Raw genomic sequence first — 21052 nt, 5'->3', positions numbered from 1 at the left:
ATAATTCATTTTAAAGAGTTGACCTAACCATTAGCTATGACTAAAACTGTTCTAATTCAGATTTTCAACTTCAGCTGAAAAAATATCTTGGGTTAATATCAAGTTTCAAATTATTTAAAATCATGACCAACAGAACCCACATCTTGCTAATAAGCAGATAAATATAGCCTATAAGCAGTACACCTAAAGGCTGTTAGAAGATCTTTTACAAGTTGATTTTGTTTTGTTTTGTTTTAAAGGCCACAAAAGGCAGGATCTAACAACTGGAAACCACCTAAAAGCATAGAGAAGACTTTCTTTGGACCACAGAACTACCCCATTTATCCAATCATTTAACAAATACTTAATAGCACATAATTGGTTTTACATGCAACATTTAATTTAACCCTCACAATAAAGTAGATAGGATCATCAGCCCTGTTTTACAAATTAGAGGAATTAAGTGAAGACATCATATAGTCTCCCAAGACAGCGAGGCATTCTTACCTATTACTACGTACAGTATACTTTATTTTAAAAGGGTTCATACTCTATGAACAGGAAAGCATAAAAGCCTCTGGAGAAATTAAAATCAATGACTTTAGCCTTATTCATTCTTAGCCTATTAAACTGTAACACTATAGGCAATTGCTAAATGGACTTTCTACTTGTGTCCAAAGAGTAGGTAGATAAGCTATATGTTAAAGTTCAACTTTAGTCAATATCAAGGCTCAGTAATACTCATATTGTCCAAGACTATCTGAATAATACTGAATTACAGCAAGAATCCTACATGATTAAATTAATAAATTCCAGGGTTCTGTGGTTGTTGAAGGAAAGTTAGCCTTAGGGGTACAGTACTTTCAAAAGAATCTATCCAAAAGCAGTATTTCTCAAAGTGGGTATGTACAGGATGTGGGGTAGGCAAGAATTTAAGAGAGGGAAAACACAAATCATAAAAGAAAAAAAGACATAAATTTAACTATCTTAAAATGTAAAGCCTTTATACTTGATAAAACTATGGTCCATGGTCCATCTGCTTCAAAAACACCTGGAATTTTGCTTAAAATGTGTCAATTCCTGGACCCCACCCAAAACTCTGCAGCTTAACAAAATTTCCAAGTGATTCCTATACATTTTAAAGTTTGAGAATCACTGTTTTAAAATAAATGAAATACAATTGTGAAAGTCAACTCAATAATCCTTTTGTGCACCACACATTTACTGATGATCCACTTAAATATTTATCCAGAGTCTAGCTATATTACTCATGTATGGTCACTTCTAACTCCAAGTTTCAAATTATAATACTCTATTCATTTCAGTCAAGAGTAAACTATAAATCATTCCAGATTATTCAAATCAAGAGTCTCTTCCAGCAGTAAAACTAGTCAACAGCTAATTTCATTGTTCAATTGGGTGAAAAAATAGGCACATACTAAAAATGTCCTTTTTCGGCAAGCCACAACTAAGGAGCCCACGAGCCGCAACTAAGGAGCCTGCTTCCCGCAACTAAGGAGCCTGTCTGCCGCAACTAAGAGACCTGGGGCAACCAAATAAATAAATAAAATAGAATAAAATAAAAATATCCTTTTCAGTTTTAAATTTAAGAATTTACTTAGAAAGCTAGAGCCACGAATTTCTAAAGTATGATTTATTTACTTATTTATTTATTTAGGCTGCACTGGGTCTTAGTTGCAGCATGCAGGCTCTTTAGTTGCAGCATGTAGAATCTTTAGTTGTGGCATGCAAACTCTTAGTTGCAGCATGACTGTGGGATCTAGGTCTCTGACCAGGGATCAAACCTGGGCCCCCTGCATTGGGAGATCAGAGTGTTAGCCACTAGACCACCAGGGCAGTCCCCAAAGTATGATTTTTTAAAGTGGCTTAAAAAAAAAACTCTCTCATGGGACCATAATTTTTAAAAATTACCTTAAAAAATCTGATACATACATGTATATATGCATGCCCCAAAACAACCTATTTTTTAAAAGACCCACCTTAGTTCTTTTCCCCAAATTCCTATCGTACACAAATTTTCTCTTCTTTTTGGAAGATTCTTTTTTTCTTTTCTTGTTTTGTTTTCTTTGCTTGTTGTGTGTGTATGTATGTGTGTAAGAAGGAAGACTATAGTTAAAGAAAGGATTTTCAGAATTATTTGTAAACTAAGTGACATTCACCACGATTTTAACTTTCATTTTGGGTAGAACCACAGACCTGGAGAAAACCCTGAAAATGGCACAAGGGTTCAGCCCTAAGGCTAGTTTGGTGACAGTGTGGTAAAGCCAATGAAAATGACTAAAAAAACCTTTTAATTTATTCATATTAAAACATGGCTGGAACACTTTATCAACTAGGTCTGGCAGTTCTATTATTTTATTTTAGAAGCTATCAGAAAGTTCTCTCATATCTACTTGTTTTATTTATTTATTTATTTATTTTTTCTGCCATGCCGCACAGCATGATCTTAGTTCCCTGACCAGGGTTCAAACCCACGCCCCCTGCACCAGAAGCATGGAGTCTTAACCACTGGACTGCCAGGGAAGTCCCTCTACTAGTTTATTTATTTAAATAGATTTATTTATTTATTTATTTTTGGCTGTGTTGGGTCTTCATTGCTGCACACAGGCTTTCTTTAGTTGCGGCGAGCAGGGGCTACTCTTCATTGCGGTGCGCAGGCTTCTCATTGTGGTGGCTTCTCTTTGTTGTGGAGCATGGGCTCCAGGCATGCGGGCTTCAGGAGTTGTGGCACACAGGCTCAGTAGTTGGGGCTCGCAGGCTCTAGAGCACAGGCTCAGTAGTTATGGCATATGGGTCCAGCCGCTCCGTGGCGTGTGGGATCTTCCCGAACCAGGGCTCGAACCCATGTCTCCTGCACCGGCAGGTGGATTCTTAACCACTGCACCACCAGGCAAGTCCCCCCTCTACTTGTTTTAATTGAAAGTATTTCTGCTCAGTCCACAGAGAGAAAACACCTTGTCAGTATAGTCTTTACATAAACTGTTTATAATTGGCAAAATAAACTGAGTCTTCCCTTGCTTTGCTCTAGACAAAACAATCTAATTCCTTTAACTTCTTCCTTATGAGGTAAGACTTTTCTGGTGAGTTGTGATTACACCATGAGCTACTTTATCTTCTTCCTTTTTTTTTTTCGATTACACCATGATTTATTTTATCTTTTCAATTTTACCCCAAGGTCTAAAGCTCCAGTCTCAATCAATTTTTAACTGACTTTAATTTCTCGCCAAAAAAAAAAAGAAAAAAGATTAAAAATGGGGAATTCCTTGGGAGTCCAGTGGTTAGGACTCCATGCTTCCACTGCAGGGGTCATGGGTTCCATCCCTGGTCAGGGAACTAAGGTCCTGCATGCTGCACAGCTGGCAGGGGCAAAGGGGGGATTTTAATTTCTCTGTAACTCCCAACTCTCCTAAACTGACTTAGACTGTATTCTCTCCTCCTACACTTCTTCGTTAACGATCTCCACCTACTTAAGTCCACTTAATACTTCATACACCCCTGAGAACCTGGTATCTTTTCCCCAAATCACAAAAGGGTTGTATCTAACAACAAGAACTCCACTAAAGCATGTGTCAAGTAACATTCCAGATCCCAAAAGTATTCCAATAATCTTCCCTCTCCCTCCAAAACAAGTACATTAGAACTTAGCTACTAAGAGTACCAGAGTAAAAGACACACCTGTTAACCTGTTAAAAAGTAAAACAACAGCAAAAATCCCTAAAAAGACAATGACCTGTAAACAATTCCATTATACAACAGAATGTGCATCAATAGCTACCAAAGCTTTTTCTATCTAAACCTAGGCCTAATTCTCATCACTCACCTTGTTTCAATGAGGTAAGCAGTATATGTTTCTTGCATGTTCATGGCATTCCTCCCAGTTCGCTTTTCTGCTTCTGAAACACTAATTTCTATCTTCTTCAACCAAAAATTATTTTCCATCATCTGAATAAAAACAATGGAAGAACAACAACAAAAAACCTTTAAAATTATATTGAAAACACCTAGCTATTTTAATAAAATCCATTATTAGTACATATTTCGGGCTACTTTTTTATCTCTCTTAAGTTGCTAGGGGTTGCTAAATGATATCAGCAAATGCCATGCCTCTTTTTATCAGCATACTGTAGCACATTAAACTTTTCCAGAAGCTATTTTAACAAGTGCCATATTAATTATTAAAATGTAGGCAAGATTGTAAGAGAAAAAAATTAAAATAAAATGTAGACATTTCACACAGTAACCAAGAATAAACCTATATAGAAATACACATGAAAAAATCTAAAAACTATATACTAAGACAAATGATGCTCAATACTGATATCTAATCATCTTTTTTTTTAATATTTATTTATTTATTTGGCTGTGTCGGGTCTTCATTGAGCCATGTGGGATCTTTTGTTGAGGTGCTCATTGTGGCGTGAGGGCCCTTCCTTGCGGTGCATGGGCTCTTCCTTGCGATGCACAGGCTTCTCTCTAGTTTTGGCGAGCAGGTTTTCTCTCTCTCGTTGTCACGTGGGCTCCAGAGCGCGTGGGCTCTGTAGTTTAGAGCATGCAGGCTAAGTTGAGGCACGCAAGCTCAGCAGTTGTGGCGCACAGGCTTAGTTGACCTGCGTCCCCTGTACTGGAAGGCAGACTCTTTACCACTGGACCACCAGGGAAGTCCCTGATATCTAATCTATTTTACCAAAGTCAAATCTCTATCTCAAATATAAAATACTACATATATGGCAAAATGTGAGATTTTTAGTAGGCAGGTTAAAAAAAAAGCAGGAGTCATCACATATTTAACCATAAATTTGCCTAAACTTTTTTTTTTTAATTTATTTTTGGCTGTATTGGGTCTTCATTGCTGCGTGTGGGCTTTCTCTAGTTGCAGCGAGCAGGCGCTACTCTTTGTTGCAGTGCCCGGGCTTCTCACTGAGGCGGCTTCTCTTTGTTGCGGAGCATGGGCTCTAGGTGCACGGGCTTCAGCAGTTGTGCATACAGGCTCAGCAGTTGTGGCTCACAGACTCTAGAGTGCAGGCTCAGTAGTTGCAGCGCACAGGCTTAGTTGCTCCATGGCATGTGGGAGCTTCCTGGACCAGGGCTCGAACCCGTGTCCCCTGCACTGGCAGGTGGATTCTTAACCACTGCGCCACCAGGGAAGTCCCTGCCTAAGCTTCTTGGCAGTGATTAACAGGCTCCACTGTGAGACAGCAGGTTTTCCTATTTTTTTTTTTAAATATTGCTTTTATTTATTTATTCATTTTTTTATTGAAGTATAGTTGATTCACAAACTTGCTTTAGTTTCTGGTGTACAGCAAAGTGATTCAGTTATATATATATTCTTTTCCACTATGGTTTATTAGAGAATAATGAATATAGTTCCCTGTGCTATATACAGTAGGACCACGTTTATCTGAGACAGCAGGTTTTAAGAACAGGAGACTTCTTTCTTTTCTGCTCGATCATCCCCAGGTGTGTATCAAAGCACCAAAGAAAATGACAAAGACATCACAGATGGTTCACAGGCTCTTTCTGTAGGAAGTGTGCCACTGAAGAAGGGTCTTGAATATATCCAAAGTAACTCCAAATTAGACAAGAAAGACACAGTGAGATGATGCGATAACTGCTATGCTTTGGTTTTTTTCTCCCTTGCTCACTTTTAAAGTTCAGTGGATTTTAATTAAAAACTCTGTACTATATTATAACTGGGGTTAGTCTGTGAAGAAGAGATATAAGTAAAAAGATGGATACACCAAAAGTTTAAAGAAAAAGATGCATGCAGTAAAACCCATGATGATACTCTACACAGAAAATTAAACCTGTGTACTATGAAGAGAAAATAAGCTATGTGACAGTACACAAAATTAAATCAGTGATGAATAAAGATGACACACTTAGGACGTACCGCCAAAAATGTTAAAGAAAAATGGAGGAGGTAAAAATGCGAAAATTAGGACAGAGAAGTAAGAGCCAACCCAAAACAGAACAAAAACGAAAACAAAAACCACTCTGCTTGTCAAACAAGACACTTTTATAAAATATAAGTTTTTTGTTTATGTACTAAAAGAGAAAATAAGACAGGAGAAAATCATTCAATTAAAAGAAAGCTCAAAAAATTACATAAGCACAAACCACTCAACATCAGGGTTATGAAGCCCTCACTGGTTGAGATTATACATATAAAAAATTTGGGCCCACAGCCAAGCACTGATTTACAATCACGTACTCCAGTGAAAAATTCTCTGAATTCTGGAAGCACATAACTGATAAAGCAAATTATGTCCCAGCCAAAAATATAATGCATGTGAGTCATAAATTTACCCCATTGTGCCATCCAATTACACAGAAGGAAAAAATAAAAGAATAAAATCAACTATCATAAAAACTAAAGACTGGCATACAAAAATACCAGCAGGGTTTGGGAGATGATATAAAATTGCTTATCCTGTCATACTTAAGTACAAACAATGCCAAGAATAACACAACTAATACCATAATTGTTAAAAGGACACATTCAAAATACTGAGAAATGGATAAACTTGATAACTGGAAGATGGGACCGGGAGTGTGTTTTAAAGAGAGGCATAATATATATATTTTTTTAATTGAAGTATAGTTGATTTATAATGTGTGCTACTGAGACATGACATTTTAGATGTATTAAAAGTGGACTTCTCATTAAAGAACATCACTAAAGAGTGATGCTACACTCACATACTACACTTACATTCAAAGGAATAACATCCCAAATGTAGATGCTTGATATGTGAATCGCTACTTTCTACCTAACTTAAGACCAAATAAATATAGAAGATGGACATATTTAAAAGGCTGATGAAATTCTTTATTTTCAATTCAGTGAGTAAAAATGAATATAATCTACTTTAAGTTTTAAAAATGTTGCAAACAGTGAAACAGTACAAGCAAGCATAAAACAGATAACAGTGATAAAAGGAACAATAAGAAATTATTAATTCAATAACCGAATATTCACTGAGTATCTATCAATACAATGACAGTCCTTAGGAATGGGAAGATAACTGAGAAAAGGTGCCTGAGTTCAGTGGTTCGTCAGTGCTTGCCTGAGGAATTCTCACCATCTAGTAGCTAATGTTCATCTGTGGCGTTCTTTAGGATTAAAGACAAAATGTAGACAAATGACAACCTTAATAAAACAACTTTCAGGGCTGTAGATGAAAAGAGTTGGTGTATCTATAGCATTCATTTAGTTAATCTTATTTAAATCACACAAGAAAGAAAATATATCACATTCATTGTTATACTATAAATTATGGGGAAAAGATAAAATTAAAAGAAAACAGTCCAAAAAAACAAAAAACAGGCAGATGGAGATGAGCATGGAGGTAACTCAGAAGAGAAAGAATGCAAAGAAAGAAAAATAAATAGCAAAAAATAAAACAGAATTCTAGGCTGTAAAACTGACACTGCAAAAAATTCAAAACAGTAAGATGGTAAGCTCTCCCAGAATGGTAATGAAAAAAAGACCCGCAAAAAGTGAAAATGATGAAAGATGATTTTAAAAAAAGGAAAACTAAGAACCAATGCTTAAATAATAGAAGTTCTTGAAGAAGAAATCAGAAGAAACAAAACAGAGATAATAATCTGTATAACTAAAAAGGAAACCAACAAAAATCCTTTCTGGATTGAAAACATTTTTCCTACAGCTCCAAACTGAAAGGCATGTGGTCCATGTATAATGATTTGGAAAATTAAGTATCTTCAGCATAAAGAAAAAAATCCTAGATGATTCCAATAGGTGCAGAAAAAGCTTTCAACAAAATTCAATACCCACTTATGATAAAAATCCTCCAGAAAGTAGGCAGAGAGGGAACCTCCCTCAACATAATAAAGGCCATATATGACAAACCCACAGCAAACATCATTCTCAATGGTGAAAAACTGAAAGCATTTCCTCTAAGATCAGGAAAAAGACAAGGTTGCCCACTCTCACCACTATTATTCAACATAGTTTTGGAAGTCCTAGCCACGGCAATCAGAGAAGAAAAAGAAATAAAAGGAATCCAAGTCAGAAAAGAAGAAGTAAAACTGTCACTGTTTGCAGATGACAGGATACTATACATAGAGAATCCTAAAGATGCCACCAGAAAACTACTAGAGCTAATCAATGAATTTGGTAAAGTACCAGGATACAAAATTAATGCACAGAAATCTCTTGCATTCCTATACACTAATGATGAAAAATCTGAAAGCGAAATTAAGGAAACACTCCCATTTACCACTGCAACAAAAAGAATAAAATACCTAGGAATAAAACTACCTAAGGAGACAAAAGACCTGTATGCAGAAAACAATAAGACACTGATGAAAGAAATTAAAGATGATACAAATAGATGGAGAGATATACCATGTTCTTGGATTGGAAGAATCAACACTGTGAAAATGACTCTACTACCCAAAGCAATATACAGATTCAATACAATCCCTATCAAACTACCAGTGGCATTTTTCACAGAACTAGAATAAAAAAATTTCACAATTTGTATGGAAACACAAAAGACCCCGAATAGCCAAAGCAATCTTGAGTAAGAAAAACAGAGCTGGAGGAATCAGGCTCCCGGATTTCAGTCTATACTACAAAGCTACAGTAATCAAGACAGTATGGTACTGGCAGAAAAACAGAAATGTAGATCAATGGAACAAGATAGAAAGCCCAGAGATAAACCCACACACATATGGTCACTTTATTTTTCATAAAGGAGGCAAGAATATAAAATGAAGAAAAGACAGCCTCTTCAGTAAGTGGTGCTGGGAAAACTGGACAGCTACATGTAAAAGAATGAAATTAGAACACTCCTTAACACCATATACAAAAATAAACTCCAAATGGATTAAAGACCTAAATATAAGGCCAGACACTATAAAACTCTTAGAGGAAAACATAGGCAGAACCCTCTGACATAAATCACAGCAAGATCCTTTTTGACCCACCTCCTAGAGAAATGGAAATAAAAACAAAAATAAACAAATGGGACCTAATGAAACTTAAAAGCTTTTGCACAGCAAAGAAAACCATAAACAAGACAAAAAGACAACCTGCAGAATGGGAGAAAATATTTGCAAACAAAGCAACTGACAAAGGATTAATCTCCAAAATTTACAAGCAGCTCATGCAGCTCAATATCAAAAAAACAAACAACCCAATCCAAAAATGGGCAGAAGACCTAAACAGATATTTCTCCAAAGAAGATATACAGATTGCCAACAAACACATGAAAGGATGCTCAACATCACTAACCATTGGAGAAATGCAAAATCAAAACTACAATGAGGTATCACCTCACACCGGTCAGAATGGCCATCATCAAAAAATCTACAAACAATAAATGCTGGAGAGGGTGTGGAGAAAAGGGAACCCTCTTGCACTGTTGGTGGGAATGTAAATTGATACAGCCACTATGGAGAACAGTATGAAGCTTCTTTAAAAAACTAAAAATAGAACTACCACACGACCCAGCAATCCTAGTACTGGGCATATACCCTGAGAAAACCATAATTCAAAAAGAGTCATGTACCAGAATGTTCACTGCAGCTTTATTTACAATCCAGGACATGTGGAAGCAACCTAAGTGTCCATCGACAGATGAATGGATAAAGAAGATGTGACACACACATACAATGGAATATTACTCAGCCATAAAAAGAAACAAAACTGAGTTATTTGCAGTGAGGTGGATGAACCTAGAGTCTGTCATACAGAGTGAAATAAGTCAGAAAGAGAAAAACAAATTCCATATGCTAACACATATATATGGAATCTAAAAAAAAAAAAATTGTTCTGACGAACCTAGGGGCAGGACAGAAAGAAAGATGCAGACGTAGAGAATGGACTTGAGGACATGGGGAGGGGGAAGGGTAAGCCAGGACGAAGTGAGAGAGTGGCATGGACATATATACACTACCACATGTAAAATAGATAGCTAGTGGGAAGCAGCCGCATAGCACAGGCAGATCAGCTAGGTGCTTTGTGACCACCTAGAGGGGTGGGATAGGGAGGGTGGGAGGGAGACACAAGAGGGAGGGGATATGGGGATATATGTATATGTATAGCTGATTTACTCTGTTATACAGCAGAAACTAACACAACATTGTAAAGCAATTATACTCCAATAAAGATGTTAAAAAAAAATCCTAAGAAGATTAAGGCAGAAAAATAAAAAACAAGACCACTATAAAAGAATAAAGACCAGATTTGTCCTAGATTTCATAATAATAAAGTCCAAATGACAAAGAAGCATCGTGCATATAGGACATGCTTGAAATATTATAAAACATACTAACATATTGTTCCTTTAAAAATACTTTACCCCAGCAGGGTTTTTTTGGTAGAAACTGATACTCTGTTCCTAAAACTTATAAGGAAATACAAAGGGCCTAGAATAGCCAAAACAATTTTGAAAAATAACAAGTTGCAGGACCTACACTATTCAAAATTTATTAAAAAGCTAAACTAATCAAGACAGTGAGGTATTGGCCGGACAGACATAGAGATCAATGGATCAATGGAACAGAACTGAGAATCCAGAAATAAACCCTTATATTTAAGATCAACTGATTTTAATAAACACACCAAGGCAAGTCAACAGGGAATGGAGAGTCTTTTCAACATACAGTGCAGGGACAACTGAATAGTCACAGGCAAAATTTAAAAAAAGGTGGCCCCTTTACTCACACGGTACACAGAAATTAACTCAAAATGGCTTACATACTCAGATATAAAAGCTAAAACTGGGGAATTCCTTGGTGGTCCAGTGGTTAGGACTCTGCACTTTCGCTGTCGAGGGCCCGGGTTCAATCCCTGGTCGGGGAACTAAGATCCTGCAAGCCACTCGGCATGGCCAAAAAAAAGCTAAAACTGAAATATCTAGAAGAAAACAAAGGAGAAAATCATCGTGATCTTGGGATAAGCAAAGAGTTCTCAGATACAATACCAAAACCACAACCCATAAAAGAAAAAAAATCGATATACTGGACTTTGTCAACATTGAAAATTTTTGCTCTTGTAAAGACACCATTTAAGACAAAGAAAAAAGCCACAGCCTAGGGGGGAAAAAAAATCTGCAAATCTCATTAACTGATTAAAAAAAGAAAAAAACTTGTATCCAGAATACCTGAACAACACGTATATACAACTCAGTAAAAAGGAAAACCACCCAATTTTAAAATAAGCAAAAGATATGAATAGAATTTCACCAGAGAAGATATACAAATGGCAATAAGCACATGAAAAGACGCTCAACACCAGGAGTCATTAGAAAAATGCAAATTAAAACCACTTCACACCCACTAGGATGGCCATAATCAGAAAGATAGACAATGCCAAGTGCTGGCAAGGATGTGGAGAAATGTGAGCCTCATAATTGCTGGTGGTAATGTTAAATGGTACAGCCACTTTGGAAAACAGTGGCAGTTTCTTAAAAAGTAAACATAAACTTACCATATAACCCAGCAATTACGCTCCTACAAGTCTAACTCAAGAGAACTGTAAACATACATCCCCACAAAGACTTGAACAGGAATATTCATCATAGCAGTAATATTTATAATAGCTAAAAACTGAAAATAACCCCACTTCCATCAAATGGTGAATACACAAAATGTGATGTATCTATACAATCGACTATTATTCAGTAACAAAAAGAAATGACTAATACATGCTATATTATGGATGAACCTCAAAAACATTATAAGAAGGCAGACTCAAAAGACAACAGAGTGTATGATTCCATTTATATGAAATATCCAAAAGACAAATTTATAAAGAAAGCAGACAGTGGTTGCCTAGGGCTAAGGGTGGGAAGGGGGATTAACTACAAAGGGGAATGAAGGAATTTGGGGGAATGACAGAAATGTTGTAAAACTAGGTTGCAGTGATGGCTGTGCAACTCTGCAAATTTACTAAAAATTACTGAATTTATATACTTATAATGACTGAATTTTACAGTATATAAACTATACCTTAATAAAGTTTAAAAAATAAAATAAAATCCATGAGTCCATAATGAAACAGACAAATAAACAGAAATTTTGATGAGGAACAAGATATTTTCATAGTTTCAAAGTATGTCCCCACAAAAAGAGATCAGATTTGTGGAACCAGAGGCGAGGTATGGGGAAAAAAGAACTGGATGAAAGCAGTCAAAAGGTACAAACTTCCAGTTATAAGTAAGTACTACAGACGGAATATACAACATGATAAATATAATTAACACTGCTGTATGTTTTTTTTTTTTTTTTTTAATTTTATTTTTTGCGGTGCCCAGGCCTCTCACTGTTGCGGCCTCTCCCGCCGCGGAGCACAGGCTCCGGACGCGCAGGCTCCGCGGCCATGGCTCACGGGCCCAGCCGCTCCGCGGCATGTGGGATCTTCCCGGACCGGGGCACGAACCCGCGTCCCCTGCATCGGCAGGCGGACTCTCAACCGCTGCGCCACCAGGGAAGCCCTGCTGTATGTTATTTATGAGGGTTGTTTTCTTTTCTTTTTTTTTGGCTGCGTTGGGTCTTCCTTGCTGCACGTGGGCTTTCTCTAGTTGCTGCAAGCAGGGGCTTCTCTTGTTGCGGAGCACAGCCTCTAAGCTCACAGGCTTCCACAGTTGCAGCACGCAGGCTCAGTAGTTGTGGCATGTGGGCCCCTAGAGTGCATGGGCTTCAGTAGTTGCAGCAGGTGGGCTCAGTAGTCGTGGCTCACGGGCTTAGCCGCTCTGCGGCATGTGGGATCTTCCCAGACCAGGGCTCAAACCCGTGTCCCTTGCATTGGCAGGCAGATCCTTAACCACCGCACCACCAGAGAAGCCCCTATGAGAGTCGTTAAGAGAGTAAATCCTATGAGTTCTCATCACAAGAAAAAAAAATTCTTTTCTATTTATTAAATTTTCTATCTATATGAGCTGATGGATTTTCATTTCATGAAGACTGCAAGTCAAATCATTACACTGTATGCCTTAAACATATATAGTGCTGTATGCCAATTGTATCTCAATAAAACTGGAAGAAAAAAATTATGTCCACAAAAAATTAATTACAAAGGGAAAAAGAGTAACTTTATATTGGAGAAGACTGGCAGAAAAAGTGACCAAATCCAATCGTGTGCAAACTGGTAAGAAGCAATTAGAAGAACACAGCATCACTTTAGTGGCAATTCCTGCCCAAGAAGCATAACCTGAATTTAACCATGAGAAAACATCAGGCAAACCCAAACTGAAGGGACTTCCCTGGTGGCACAGTGGTTGAGAGTCTGCCTGCCAATGCAAGAGATACGGGTTCGAGCCTTGGTCCGGGAAGATCCCACATGCCACGGAGCAACTAAGCCTGTGTGCCACAACTACTGAGCCTACTTTCTAGAGCACGCAAGCCACAACTACTGAGCCCATGCGCCACAACTACTGAAACCCGCGTGCCTAGAGCCCATGCTCCGCAACAAGAGAAGCCACTGCACTGCAACAGAGTAGCCTTCACTCGCCACAACTCGAGAAAGCCCACGCACAGCAACGAAGACCCAATGCAGCCAAAAATAATAATAATAATAATTAATTAATTAAAAAAGAAAAAGAAGAGAGAAATATAAGAGGGCACTACGTGAAGTAATGGTTAAGTATTGTTTCCTGAAACAACGCTTATGTATACAAGTATATGTATACTGACTATGACCTAAAAGTGTATTTTGTACTGTGAGTTGCCTTCAAAAAAAATCTGAGAGCTGCTGAGGTAGAAAATGAGGAAAACATTCTTGAGAGTGACTTAATTATCTGCTACTAAACTGATAAATTCTGTAACTATGCCTATACATTTTCTTTTCCTTTTTCATGTTATCTTCACCCACAAATGCCTCAAACCTTCCCCACAGTTCTGGCCTCCTCCACTCAGCTCTGTGCTGCCAATCTGTGAAGGTGCTAATTGTGTATAGGCATTTTCAAGCATTGGTTGCTCAAGCAGTCTTAGCCGCGACCAGCACTGCTAGGCCTAGACCCCTCTCCCTACAGAAATCATTATGAATCCCTCAGGCAGTGGTTCTTCTCTGAGCAAATACTGTTAACTGCCAACTCAATGGAATCTTCCAGCCTAAAAAAGTATTTTTACGTCCATTCCCTTGCTATTTCCTCTCTCTTCTGCCAGGACTAATTACTACTCTCTTGGAGACTGAATTCATCTCTCATTTTTCATATTCTAAACTACTTTAAATAAAACTGACAATACTTTAAAAAAAATACACTCTTCCTTATAAGGAAAAAGTATGAAAAGAAAGGAGACTTCTAATTAGACAATGGAAAGGAAGAAGATGAAGACTCACAGAAAGAAAAATAACAGAATACAGAAAAAGAGTTTACAACAGAATTTAGAGAATCTTAACTAGTGACGTTTAAAACCAGAAAAGATTTGCAACCCTTAGACAGTTCTTGCTTCCACTCCCCCTAGGTGGAAGGCAACTGGTACAATTTCCTCTCCATCCAAAATGTGCAGTCAAAAATAAGGCTGATGAGGCCTTTTGCCATCTCTGCCCACTATCTGTATAGGTATCTTTGTGGTGAAAAACTGATTGATAAATCAACACATCGTTTACACCTCTTTTTCTTAACATAACAACTTAATCTTAACTAAAGGAAAAAAATTTAAGTACAGTATTTTACAATTTACAAGACTATTTTTAACTTTTTTTTTTGGAATGAAGCTGCATGACTTAATGAACAAAGCACTGATATCAACGCCAGGCAGACCTGGTCTAAAATCCCAGCCATGCCACTGACTAGCTTGTGACTTTGGCCAAATCACTTCTCTCTGAGCCTCTGCTTCCTCATCTTTATATGTCTTTTGGGGGTAATTCTGAAAGTTAAATGAAAAGTAGAGCCTTACTGTGCCTAGCACAAACAACAAATGTAACTTCCATGTCTGCCCAGACCACATTCCTATCTGCCAGTAACAGTAGCAGCCTGGCTGTGGTTACTGCAATACTTCTCAACTGGGGATGGACTGGAGTGGAAGAGGGGATACGAAGAGGGACTGGCAGGCCTTCTAAGGAGGAGACTGGGGAATCTTTTAGGAGGAGGGGACAACGTACACAGTGCATGTGAATGTGTGTTTTTAAACTCCTGGTGATTCTTAAATATTTGTCCAAATGGCTTATATCTCTATAAATTACTAAATTACAGAGTTGTTTGAGGAAACTCTTAAGTGTGGGCAATAACGAATCGTCTCCTGCAACACATATTTACTGAAGAGTCAGGTAATACTGTGTGTAACTACAACTTTTACTGTACGATGGCATATTTGGGTTTTCAAATATCTTAAACTGAACACATAAGTTTTTTTTTAAATGAGATATTTATAATCACTTTTAAATAAACATAAATGGATTTTATATTATAGTTGCAACTTCATATTAGTTAATTAAGTATCCAAAGGCTTTCACAAAAAAATTACCAAAATGTTCATCGTCATAATCAAAATTAAACTCATGATGTAGCTAACAAAAGATATGACTCTTACCTTTTGAAACAATCTAAAATTGCTTGAACACATATCCACAAGATTGGCAAATAATTTAAAGTCTGAAAATATTAAGTGTTGATAAGGACAGAGAGCAAGAGGCACTACCAATGGGAATACAAATTGGTATATTCACTCTAAAAAACAATTTGGCACTACCTACTACCCTATATCCTATGCTACCACCCTATAATCCAGCAATTCCACTGTTAAGTTTATATGAGACATTTGCGCCAAGAATATGCAGGAGGAAGTTCATGGTAGTAGTAACTTTTAGAAATAGCAAGAATCTTGTAACAACGCCAGTGTCTGTAAACAGAAGAAAAGAGAAATCAACTATAGAATATCTATAAAATGGCATACTATAGAGCCATGAAAATAAATGAACTAAGCTACATTTTCAATGAAGCCCCAAAACATTACAGAGCAAAGAAAGGAAGTCATAGTAAAACTAGTCCACTTATGTAAATTTCAAAATCAAGTAAAACTAAGCAACATATTGTTTAGGGACACTCACCATAAGATTGTTTTTAAAAAGCTAGAGAATTGTTAATACAAAATTCAGAATATAGATTACTTCTGTGGCGGAGGGAGTGGATGTAACCCAGGAGAATATATGGAGGCTTCAAAGGAACTGATAATTATTTTGTGAGACCCTTCTCTGCATTAATGGTATACTTCACGATAAAAGTTCCTTCCTCCCTCCCTCCCTCCCTTCCTTTCTTTTTAAGAGAACAGAAAAACTAAGTCACAGATGGGAACCTTCATTAAAAAAGCAAATCATTTAAGAGCCAAGTTTATGCACTACAGAATACACACACTTTTCTCACATTTCGTATGAGATACTGACTTCTCCACAAATAATTCTAGAATTTGGGAAGAAATTAAATGAAAAACTTAAAATTCACCCATAAAAGTCTTCATGCTATCCTATATATCTCGACATTTCCCCCAAGTAGGCAAAACGTTCAACTCCAATGTTGAAGTTCCTAGCTAGTTAAGTCTTTCTAGCTTCAGTCAGCAAACAACTTTAACTTTTCTTTATCCATTGACCATAAGGATGGGCAGTTTTGCATTAGCAGTAACACCTGTTTCAGAAAAAAAGCAGCAAAATGGACGAGCAATGCACACTCTGATTAGGGTAGTCTGATGAGAAGTACTCCACTGAGTTTCTGAATCGCTTCAGTTCAACCTGGTCTACCCATCCTGCATTATGCATGAAAACACTTCGGAATGAAAGCAATTACAAATTTAAAATGATGCATTTTCTCCTTTCCTCCAGCAAATGAAAATCACTAATTACCAAAGGAGCTTCACAAAGCAGTACATGGGATATCCATGACACGTCTCCACTGGGAGATACAGCCCCGACCCCAAATGAAGAAATTACAGTCAAACAAGGAGTTTTTTTTTTTTAATCTTTTTCATTTGTACTTTTTCATGACTCTAACACTTTGCTCCATCTCCTGATGGTGACACCAAGCCAACCACCCTTACTGCCCCAGACTTGTTCTGCAAGTGCCCCATTCTCTTCCTTCTCAAACACCGCTGCCACTGCCCACGGTGCCTCCGTTAAGCCTTCTCCTCCGCACAACCCCTTACAAGATGCCAGAAACATCTGCGTTCCTCTTCAGGTCCAAACTCCCAGACTCCCCGACCCTGAAAACCGCACCTACGCCAGCCTGGCGCTTCCCGGGCCCCATCTCCCCCCCCGCCGAGCCGCACCCACAGAAAGCCCTCCGCTCCCTTCCCCGCGCCCCCTCCACCCTTCCCGTGGTCCTGCAGCGCCCGGCGCTCGCCCCCTACTCAGAACCCCCATTTCCCACTGAGCCTCCCCACACTCTGCACCTGTGGCCCAGCCTTCCCACCCCGCTTCCCAGTCACCGCGGGGCCTCTCGGCCGAGCCCACCGGCCCCGGCCAGGCTAGACCAGCCCAGCCTTGCCCGCTAGGCCCCGACCCAGGCCGGGCGACCTCTGCTGCCTCTTTCTCCTCACCGTGCCGTCCCCGGGGCCCTCGTCCCGGGCCCCCTCCGCTTCCTCACCGACCGCAGACTCCAGCCCAGCGTCAGGGTGGCCCAGCGGCTCTAGGGGCGCAGGCTGCAAACGCCGCTCGGGGTCGGGAAGCGCCTGCTCCATAGCTGCGGTTCGGTACGGCGGACACAGTGCGCCTGCGCCGCCTCGTCCAGCCAAGCCTGCGCCTTCACCCGCGGCCGCTGCCAGGCCCCGCCCCCTGGGCATGCGTCCTCCCCATCTGGCCTGGCCTCGCTCGCGGCTGCTGCTGAGGCAGAGAGGGCTCCTGGGCGAGGGCTGAAATTGGGGATGGGGCTAGGAAAGAAGGGCGTACCTACAAGGGAAGTGGTCAGCTGCTAAGCCAGGAGACCCAGGAATCCGGGAGAACTGGTTGAGAGAGAGAAAGAGAAAGGCAAGAGGAAGGTTAAGATCAGAGTAGGTACTAGAACCATTCAGATCGGTGATCACATAAAGAAAAATTGAAACTCAAAAGAAATCGGAGGTTGGGACTTCCCTGGTGGCGCAGTGGTTAAGAATCCGCCTGCCAGCGCAGGGGACACGGGTTTGAGACCTGGTCCGAGCAACTAAGTCCGTGAGCCACAACTACTGAGGCTGCGTTCTAGAGCCTGTGAGCCACAACTACTTAGACCTTGTGCCACTACTACTGAAGCCCGCCCGCCTAGAGCCGGGGCTGGGCAACAAGAAAAGCCACTGCAATGAGAAGCCCAGACACCGCAAGGAAGAGTAGCCCCTGATCGTGGCAACTAGAGAAAGCCCAGGCAGCAGCAAAGACCCAACGCAGCCAAAAATAAATAAATAAATAAAAAGAAATTGGAGGTCGCAATCTGACGTCTCCCTCTTGGCCTCTATCTTGCCTGCCATTATTGGTTCCATTCCTCGCCCCACCTACCCCAACACACACCCGGAAAGATCCGAGCTGCATAAATTACTGTCAGCAGGTTGAGTAACACAATTAGCAAAAGGTAACACTTTTAAGTGTTTGAGAAAAGTTAAGCGCTTGGCTGAAGCCGTACTTGAGTTCTATCTTAAGTGTTTCTTGAAGCCCTGGAGATATCTGATAACTTTCTACAAACACCTCAGTTGAATTTTCGAACCTGCTTCCTAGACAAGCATTCACTATGGTACCCTGATGGGAAGCGCTCACTGGGTGTACCAGACTGTGGTACCTTGAAGTACCTTGTACACAAAGTCTGGTCGTCAATTTTTCAAGGAGAGAAACTGATCTTTCTGCTGTTCAAAGCTGTGACACACAATTTTCTCCTCCTCCTGATACTTCCTCTGGCTTGGTAGCGATTTTTCCCATTCATCCCTAAAACCTCAAGTTATCATGTCCAAGTGCTATTATCACTTTGTTCAAAAATTGGTTATGACCTTTCTCATATTTACTTATATGTCGGTCTGCCCCAACTAGGCTTCAGACTCCTTTAAGGCAAGGACCCTATTTTATTATTTTTTTCTTACCAAACCTAGGACATTTACTCAATAAATGTTTAAAGGCATTTAATCCGTTTTTCAGGGAATATCCATGCTAGGCAAATTCTCAGGATTTTTTTTTTTTTTCTTAGTTCCCCCACCAGGGACTGAACCCGGGTCCTCGGCAGTAAGAGTACGGAGTCCTAACCACTGGACCACCAGGGAATTCCCAGGAACCATTTTTAAATCAGAAGACTATTTTATTAATTTATTATAGGAGAAATAGATATCTTCTTTCCAGGGACAGATATGTATCTGTTATCCTGTGCCCTTTTCCCAATTTTGAGATACCCAGGAAACTAAGTCCTAGAGCCATTGGGATAAGTGCTCTGTGCTGGTGACTTGAGCATCTCACCCTGCAGTGAGTAGTGTTAGAAAACAATATTCAACTGAGTAAACTTTGAAGATCTTGTTGGCTTTATTCAACAATTCATGGAGCAGGCAGCATCCCATGGAGCAGATAGAAAGGCATTCCAATGAGCTGTACAAAATGAAAAACTTTTTATAGGAGGGAATGGGGGCAAGGAAGTTATACTAGCAAAAAGTGGATTGGCTGTGGCAAGGACACTTTCCTTTAGGGGACGGCAGGGCTCTAACGAACAGATTACCTCACTAGTGCTGACCAAGTAGTTCCTGGTTGACTGGTTTAAGATTCCATTTCGCGGAGAGCTGAAACTATAATTAAGTTAAATATTAAGTCCCGGTTTGGTGATGTGTGGTTAGCATAAGTGGCTCCATTTGGGGCCTGTTGTCTTGTTTTAAACAACTGGAACAAGGAAAAGGACTCGGGGCTTTACAAAGCAATCACCTGAGGGGAGGCCACAGTGCTATCTGTGGTTTCTAAAAAAAAACCAAACAAAATACTAAAACAGAGTAGGGACATCTGTTTCCCCTTCATTCACATCTCTTTTTTGTGTGAAAAAAAAATTCAAGACTGCCTTTGAGGGGCTTCCCTGGTGGCGCAGTGGTTAAGAATCCGCCTGCCAATGCAGGGGACACGGGTTCGAGCCCTGGCCCGGGAAGATCCCACATGCCACGGAGCAACTAAGCCCGTGTGCCACAACTGCTGAGCCTGCGCCCTAGAGCCCGCGAGCCACAACTACTGAAGGCTGCGTGCCTAGAGCCCGTGCTCCGCAACAAGAGAAGCCACCGCAATGAGAAGCCCATGCACCACAACGAATAGCCCCTGCTCGCCACAACTAGAGAAAGCCCGCGTGCAGCAACAAAGACCCAACACAGCCAATAAATAAATAAATAAATAAGTTAAAAAGAAAAATACAGGTCGAGAGTCCGCCGGCCGATGCAGGGGATGCGGGTTCGTGCCCCGGTCCGGGAAGATCCCACATGCTGCGGAGCGGCTGGGCCCGTGAGCCATGGCCGCTGAACCTGCGCGTCCAGAGCCTGTGCTCTGCAACGGGAGAGGCCACAACGGTGAGAGGCCCGCATACCGCAAAAGAAAAAAAAAAAAAAAACAATATCTAACAAGATATTTTTTAAAAAGGACTGCCTTTGATATCCATTTTAAGTCGTTCACCTAGATATAACTTTGTTCATTATCTCCTTAAGAGATGGCCTTGAAGAAACCAAATTTGAAAAATCAAAAGGGTGTTGAAGTGTCTAAAACAAGGATAAAAAGGATTGCATGTTCATTTTCCCTTATCTCATATACGTATAATACATGTTCACTGTGGGAAAATTAGGAGATAGTTATGCATAAAAATAAAAGCTATCCATGCTCCCACACCCAGAGATAAACACTTCACATTTAACATATATCCATTCAAATATCATGCACATATATAATAAAAATGGAACCACACTACAATGCTAATTTATAATTTATTTTATTCACTTAGTACAGTAAGAACACCTTTCCATGCAATTAAATATATTTCTACAGAATCTTCTTAAAGGCTACACTTTTGTAAAAAATTGTAAAAAATTTTGTATTGTAAAAAATTACTATAACTTATTTAATCTTATAATCCTCAATAGTTGTAATTTGATTCTAAGCTTGACTTTTACAAACAACACTGCAGTGACC

General features: G+C 39.5%; 1 protein-coding gene across 1 annotated transcript in view; it reads right to left on the bottom strand.

The window, feature by feature from the left end:
• Positions 1-17676, bottom strand: part of SNX4 (sorting nexin 4) — a 64504-nt gene extending 46828 nt beyond the window's left edge. The window contains exons 1-2 of the mRNA XM_007447599.1: positions 17500-17676; positions 3821-3942 (exon numbers count right to left, since the gene is read on the bottom strand). Coding sequence (XP_007447661.1) covers positions 3821-3942; positions 17500-17640 — 263 coding nt within the window. The 5' untranslated portion in view covers positions 17641-17676. The remainder of the gene's footprint in view (positions 1-3820; positions 3943-17499) is intronic.
• Between the last annotated feature and the right edge of the window lie 3376 nt (positions 17677-21052).

This window comes from Lipotes vexillifer, unplaced genomic scaffold (assembly GCF_000442215.2).
Source record: "Lipotes vexillifer unplaced genomic scaffold, Lipotes_vexillifer_v1.1 scaffold823, whole genome shotgun sequence".
Taxonomy (NCBI): Eukaryota; Metazoa; Chordata; class Mammalia; order Artiodactyla; family Lipotidae; genus Lipotes; species Lipotes vexillifer.
Note: the sequence above shows the minus strand (reverse complement) of the source record. Positions and strands in the feature narration are given on the sequence as shown.